Raw genomic sequence first — 7,654 nt, 5'->3', positions numbered from 1 at the left:
GGGTGAGAAAAGGCAAGGGCAAGGGCTGGGGATGGGGTGAGGGAGGCAGCAACTACTTTAGCCCCCCCATGGCCCCAAGTTGTTGCTTAGAATTCAGGCTGAAAGAAAGAAAACAAAAATCTGACATTTGCCAAAAAAAAAAAACCAAACAAAAAACCCAACAAGTCCCTTCTTAGGATGAGCAGTTAGGTGGATCTCTGGTGTTCCAAGACCCTGATGTTTTCTGTGACAGGTGACGAGAGGAGACTGTGCTATAATGTCAAAAGCATCGCCAGGAGGAACAGAAGGATTGCCAAAAGGCGGCTGGGTATCCTTGGTGTTTGTGCCGCGTTCTCACCGCGGGACGGCTCGGCTGACTCATGTACGGTGTCATCTGTTCAAATAGAAAGCACACATTCCAATGAGATTTCACATCCTTAATAACTCTCTCGCAGCAGCCTGCTGTTAACAGACCTCGCCACCCTCTGCAAAGTAAGGTAATGAACCTTGTGCCGCCATTGACTTTCATGTCTGCATAATCACTCATTATTTACGGCAAACAAAGAGGAGCAGAGAAAATTGGACTTTCTCAGCAATATTAATAGTTTCCTTAAAAATTGCGGGAAAACATTATACCCACACGGTAAGCTTTGGCACGTGTGCTCCTGCGGTCTACCAGCAGTGAGATATACCTTCCACACACTTGATCTCTGAATGCTACGTTGAAACCCAAGGTGCCACGGAGAAGCAAGTAGTAACATGTCTGGGGTGGGGGCAGTTATGTTGGCATATTAGTGGTTAATCGGAATGGGCTGCCCGTTTTCCTCAGGTGAAGCAGTGTCACAGGATTAGTGCTGAATGCCTGGTTGTTGGAAGCCTAGATGCATTTTCAAATGTGAAAAATCAAATGCCAAAACAACAGCATTGAAAATAAACGATATATAATGCCTACTAAACCTCAATACACCAGTGCCTGCTGGTTTGCTTACAATTAGGCATCAATTATGGTGCTCTTTCCACTACAAACCCTGTATCTCCAGGATTAAATTACTTGAACTTAACTATTTGGATTTTTTATCAGGCTGAAGCTTAGCACATAAATTATCAGCGTGGATGCAAATTTTCCTCTAAATAAAATGGATTAAGTGAGGTAAGCTTCTTTTTTTTAGCTATAAAGTGTTCTGTGAGGCTGCCTCTGACTCTGGATAGCCTTCCTGATCTGCATGATTAACAGGCTTAACTTCAAAACAGGAACTTTGCCGCAATTAGTACCCAAAGATAGATTGGCGGTCTGCCCCTGAGCCATGCGCTAGTACTGGTATCTTCTTCCTTGCACCTGGCCGACCTTACTGCTGAACTGCATGTTCTTGGGGCCAACAGTGGGGTTCTGCGGCAGATTTTATTTCAGCATTAGGGGAACTTCCTGTAGGAGCCCAGCCATCATCTTCTTGGCTTCCCTCCACAGTCAGAACGGTGACAAGGGAGAGACTCCAGTTTAGTAGATCTCGAAGGATAATCCCTGAATACCCCTGAACGACCCATTGCAAACCTCGTAATGGATTAACTATCTGCTGTTTTAAATTCACTTATTTTCTTACCACGCAAGTCACAGTAAGGGTGCTTTTTCTTCGCTGGGTGGAGATATACTCCCTACCATTTGTCCTATAGTGACCACTCCTCAGCCCCTGCTGCAAGACATGCTCAGGTGCGCCGTTTCTGTTCATCATGTTCATGCCCAACATGAACTAAGGAGTATTTTTTTCTCAGCTTTGAGTCTTCTGCCCCGGAGGGCTCTTATGTTAGCCTGTCCTTGCGTAGAAGCTACTGCATCCCCACGCCCGATTGGCTCCCTCCTCCTGGCCCTTAGCAAGCCTGTATGGAGTGGCTATTAAGCTTAGGAGTCTAGAAAAGGTTAGGAAGCAAGAATGGGAAGTTAAATGGATGCAGAGGGAAATATAAAGCCCCACACAGTGTAGCCAAATAATTGTGGACTCTTTTCTATGCTTTTTCTCACCCCTGCAAAGGTATTAAGCCTGTACTTAACAGAGATGTGGATGTAAATGCCCTTAATAGCCTTGAAATTAAAATTCAAATCATTTCTTAAGAGCACCAATATATTGTCAATCAGGACAATAGAGTACTTCAGGCTTAATTGTAAAAGAGCCATAAATCTTGAGGATTGCAGAGTTCACTTTGAAATACCATTTATTTTATACACCTGAAATTACATCTGCTATTGGATACTTCTCCACCTTGTTTTTACTAAGCTATTATCCTGTCCTCAAGGTTGGAAGTGCACTGCGAAAAGGCACCCAAGTAACATGTAGGTGCTCCGCGTGCGCTGGGCGGCAGCTAGCCCCGCCTCTCCCTGCGGGCGCTCACTGAGGGCTGTCCAAGGCTCCACGCGCACGGCAGCAGACAGGGCAAATGAACCTACAGGACACTGAGAAGGAAGCGTTTGTTCTTCATAGAAGTGAGACATGAGGCTAAATGTGCTTTTCAGTCCTCTAATAATGAACCAGCTTTAGAATCGGCCCTTTCCTAACCAACCAACCAGTAAGTGCCATCTTGCCCTCAAAGGAGAAGCTCTGTCCCATTAGGGCATCACGGTTCTTCTGTTCTCCCTGCAACACGCTGGTCCTGGCTCGGGATTCTACAAAGCATGCTTTCATTAAAACAGAGCCTCACTGTTGAGAGACTCTATGGCCCCGAGAAGCAAACTGAGACACATGCTGCTATTTGAATAAATGTGAACAATTTCTGAATTCTAAGAGGGAATTCATAAGCAAAGTCTATCCCAATGGAAATTACACCTAAACAAGAGAATTTCTAACACTTATAGCAATCAAGGTGACTTGGAAGAAGAAAATATTCTTCTTCAGAAGCCAAATCAAGTCCTGCCTCCTGGCTACAGGATTCCGCACATGAGGGTTTCGGTAGTTAGCAGGGAGAACACTAGCAGTATTTTGGAGCATATTATGTGGCATATGTCTGCCCTGAGATCATCCTGTATCCCTGATGATAGGAAACTGGCAGGCAGAGTGTGCAAGCAAACATCAAAGACAAATACATTCCAAAGACAGGTGAATTAGTACACATTGCTGAGAACATGCAGTGGAAACCTTTCCGGCTTGACGGATTCATAAAGTCTGGGTTTACAAATCTGACTGAATTTTCTAAGGAATAAGGTGAAGTACTTGGGTTTATTATTGTATTTATACAGCCAGGGATGGTTGTGCAACCTCGTCTTACTTGTTCAGTGAAGATGCTCACCAGAAATCCCTGAAGCACAGCCATGGCTGACTCAAGGAGCTTGTTCTGCATGAATCCCTAAGCAAGTGCACCTGCACGTCCACTCCTCCCCTCCCCACACTCTCTCTCTCTGATTACATTCTGTCAAATTTCCATCAGATATCTGGGCATAGATTTGGGGGTTATCATGGATTTTTAAGCGCTCAGTAAAAAAGAGTCTGTTTTCCCAAAGACAGTGAAAGATGCTCACGTACAAATGCATCTTAATATGTTGCATTTTATCATTAGTTGAAGTGAAAGGTACTTTTCCTATTGCCACAATAGTCCTCAGTGTGCGTCTTCAGTAGCAGAGAAAAACATACTACCTGTTATGTTTTTAAGCAGCCTCTTGCTTTCTCGATAGGCAATGGAATTTACCTGGAAAAGGGACTATTGGAAAGCTATGCCTCCATTCTTAACAGCTTGCATCAGAAAATCATAATTCAGGGGTAACTTATGTTTACAACATGCCTAACTTTGCTGGTCATTTTATGCATGACATTAACAAAGCCAAGTCCTCAACTTCTACATCCTGAGGATGTAGAAGTTGAGGACGTACAAGTTAAATAAAGTGCTTTTTATGAACATCTCTACAAACGGGTAAGAGAGCCCTACTTTTACAGTAACGTTGTAATGGGAGTTGAGAGATCTGCACATTAAACCTGCATATCTCTAACTAGCCGTGTGACCTGAGATCCTCCACTGGGCAAGTCTCAGCTATAAAAGGAAGAGTGTAGGCTCTGGTCCTTACCAGAGATCCCATCTAACTTGTAGGTGGCATGATGGCTCCAGTCCTTGAGCTTGTGAGGAGTCTGGTACCTTGAAAAGCCACAGTGATGTTTCCAGATTTCCAGGACCCATTTAAAATGCAACTTTCCAAAGCAGCTAACTGATCCCTTGGGAGCCACTAGGGCCTCTGAGAGCTTATTGTACATACCTCTCATTTGTGCTCTGGGTAAGAAGCCTGCCTTAGAAAAACAAGAATGCTTGGGGAAAAAAAACCTAACTCCTCCTGTCAGTTACAATGTGAAAGCTATTGTATGTCCCGAGGCACCACATTTACTCAGGCTAAGTTTCCCTAAGGCTCATTGACTGTGTGTCCCAGTAACAATACTTGAAGGATAAAGTGGAGCTCACCACCCTTTAATTTCTAGGGCCAGAAGAAAGAAGCCCTACTGCAAACAGATGAAAGACAGTCTCTGTTTACACAAGGGGAGGGGGCTCACATCTTTCTGTGAAGAGGAAATAATTTTACTTCCCTTAAGCTTTGAGAGGATCACAGGAGATGGGTAAGCAAACCAGTAAAGATCTTGAGCAAACAGGGCCAGGAAAGGAGCCCACAGGAAGGCGAGCAGACAGAGGCACACTCCTGAGCTCCCACTCCTCACAGTCAGTCTACAGTTGCATTAAATAGCCAGGATGCATTTATACGTAACTGGATAGTTCACAGGTTTACACTATCTATAATATTCTACACAGTACATGCTTCAGTGAGTGCTTTTGTGGGTATTCTTTTTCCTTCACAGTGATGGGAAAGTTTGGGTATGTAGAGATTAGTAATAGATAAAATCTATTTATCCTTAATACTTATTTTGCCTTAGTAATCAGGGATCACATTTGGCTCGATAGACTACTACATTTGTGGGAGCAGCAGGTGTGTGAATTTGTGGCACTAGGAGGTAACATGTTTATCCTTCTCCAAATCAATTACTGTTAACAACAGCACCGATATTTGAAATAAAATAAAGTATTTCAGTGATGCATGTGAATTTCTAGAGAAAACTAAATGTGTTGAAATAGTTATTATTTTATGCAATAATAGTCTTATTACTTGTCTCCACAGATTTGGACATAAAGTTTTATAAGCATATACAATAGAACTTCTTTGTATTATATGAAAACAGATCCATTAATAATCACAGTGACTCACCAGCATGCTCGGAGGATACGGTGAAAAGTAGGGAGATTTTAGCATTCTGATGGGGCTCTACATTAGGATACTGCAGTATATCAGACCCATGTCCAAAAAAGAAAAGTCACTGTATCTAACATGCACTACACAAAGATACTGGAGGAATGAGGTAGAATATAAGTAATATTAGCATTGCTAGCAATGAGCAAAAAGCAGAGCAACTCTAACATGCAAACATGCGGAGAGGAAGAAAGGAAAAAAAGTACTGAAGCACCAGAGAGATGCATTTGTTAAGAGAGATTCTCTAAGCATACTAACCTGCTGGTTCTAATGAATTTTCTACTTTGTCGTTAACATCGAAAACACGATCATGAACACCTATAGTTTTCATACAGCTATCTATAACAAAAATAGAGATAACAGCCAAATATGTTAGTGCAGACACCCTTAAACTCCCGTTTCTTTTTTTCTTTCTCTCTATTTTTCCTCTTATTTACGTAGAGATTGTTTTACAATCAATGGCATGTATCCAAATGCCAATATTGTTCCCATTTGCTGTGCACATACAACAGTTTAAGAAACAACAAGTTAGCAACTGCTGTGTACTTAAAAGCATCGTGAAGAATGATGAGAAAAAATCTGATGAAAACTAAAACATGGATGTTGATATACAAAACAGATACGACACAGGATTTAACAGTAAAAAAAGTTTTACCGCTGTGAACCAGACCATACAATAAAGCATGCGCAGAGAAGCCACCCTCTGAAGCTCATTCTAGTGAACTTACTTGTTGGTCTCACAAACACTTTGAGCTTTAGACAGGACCTTCTTCCATTATCTGGGATTGCAGAGGCTGTGGATAAAACAAAAGAGGGCGGGAGAACGGAGAGAAGGACAGATTATTCTTCACTTTCAAATGCAAATGGTCTGCAATAAATTCCTTCCTGAATAAGAGCAGCAGAGTCTAATTCTTCCCAGAAGTTAAAACAAAAATACTTTTCAGATTGATAGAGACTCTTACAGAAAGGGCTACTTATCTACTACCCCTGTGTTCTCTTTTCAATACAATAAAGAAGGAATCATGCAAGAATGTTGGTAATCTACAGAAAATACTTCGGGTTTTTATTTCAAAGGCTCTTCCATTTAACTTGATCTGTTATCAATTTTCTCTAAAATAAGAAGATAATGCTGGAGCTCTCCAGCTTTCACAGAGCTCCGCCTCCTTGACTGCAGGGAGAGGGGCCCAGCAGAGCCCAAGGTGAAAGTGCTGGCAAAAACCAATACCAGATAGTTACAAGGCCAACTTAAACATGACCTATTTCTGCTGGGGAAAGTAAAGCTTTGTCTTTCCTGAAAGCCTGTCTGTCAGTGCTTTGCAGGTAATTCAATTAGAGGGTTTACTCAGAACTTGGCTCCACATTCTACATGACTAAACTGAGCCCAGCAACTTCCATCATGCTATTATAAGTACAATATGTTATTGAGAAAGTACTATGCAATGGTACATTTATTTTTAAAAATTTGCCACAGAGAAGGATGGAATTAATAAAGTGGGCTTACCAAAACATGACAACATGTTTCAAGTTATAAAACACTTGAGGAAGAAACTTTCTTCTCCTCTTCAAGATAATAAGACTATAAACTCTTCCTGTGTTTGAAAGATTATCTCCTCTCAGCACACATAGCATTATATCAAAGGGATTTACAAAGGCAAGGCGATAGGACCATTAGCAATCACATATGTTTACTAATGCATTCTAGAAATGACAAAAATTACAGAAATGAGTGCTGCATACTTTCCTCCCTATGTGTTTGCTTCAAGTGGTTTCTTTGTTCAGACAGAGCAGATGACATCAATCAAAACACACATGGCTTACAATTCATGTGGTGATATCCTCAGTGACAAAGAGACGGCCGGGTTCGGGGTGCCTTTGCTCTCCTCAAGGGGAGCCCAGAACACCAAAACGCTTATTTTGCAGGTGAGAGGATTCAAGATGCAAATTCCAAACTAATTTTACACGAATCTCCTTATGTAATTCCAGATCCCTGGCCTACAGGAGAATTTATAAATTCACCACCTAAAAGACATCAAGCTGCAAAGAACCCTTAGCACTGGTATTCAACACCTGTTGAAAACTTTTAATTCTAAGACAAAAGTATACAGAAAAGATGTTTTCAGCCTTCCCCATCTACCCTGTTCAGTCTGACAAGCAGTTAAGAAGTGTTAACAGCTGGCTTTGCTGTAGGCTTTCATTAAATCAAAGTCAGAAAAACTCCCTCTACTGACATTTACAGTAACTAGTGTGTTATTTAGGGCACAATATTTGCACTCTGTGGTTTGATCCAGGAAATGGTGTCCTTCCTGTGGACCCCAACTGCAAATGTGCATCACAAATACAGTACACATAGGTGACTCCAATTCATTAGGAAAATCATGGGTTCTTGAGATAGTTTATGCCTTATTCATGGGA

The 7,654-nt window shown here is 41.7% G+C and overlaps 1 protein-coding gene across 2 annotated transcripts in view; it reads right to left on the bottom strand.

Moving 5' to 3' along the window:
* Positions 1 to 202: 202 nt before the first annotated feature.
* The window catches only part of EFNA5 (ephrin A5), a 268,709-nt gene continuing 261,257 nt past the window's right edge, over positions 203 to 7,654 (bottom strand). The window contains exons 3-5 of one of the 2 annotated variants that reach the window (XM_054589994.1): positions 5,971 to 6,036; positions 5,501 to 5,581; positions 203 to 373 (exon numbers count right to left, since the gene is read on the bottom strand). In XM_054589994.1, the coding sequence (XP_054445969.1) occupies positions 252 to 373; positions 5,501 to 5,581; positions 5,971 to 6,036 (269 nt within the window). In that variant the 3' untranslated portion in view covers positions 203 to 251. The remainder of the gene's footprint in view (positions 374 to 5,500; positions 5,582 to 5,970; positions 6,037 to 7,654) is intronic. The other variant, XM_054589995.1, reaches the window with a different exon arrangement.

The sequence above is a fragment of the Pteronotus mesoamericanus genome, unplaced genomic scaffold (genome assembly GCF_021234165.1).
Source record: "Pteronotus mesoamericanus isolate MK-2021 breed Mesoamerican mustached bat unplaced genomic scaffold, CSHL_Meso_final scaffold_167, whole genome shotgun sequence".
Lineage (NCBI taxonomy): Eukaryota > Metazoa > Chordata > Mammalia > Chiroptera > Mormoopidae > Pteronotus > Pteronotus mesoamericanus.
This window is presented reverse-complemented; position numbering and strand designations above follow the sequence as displayed.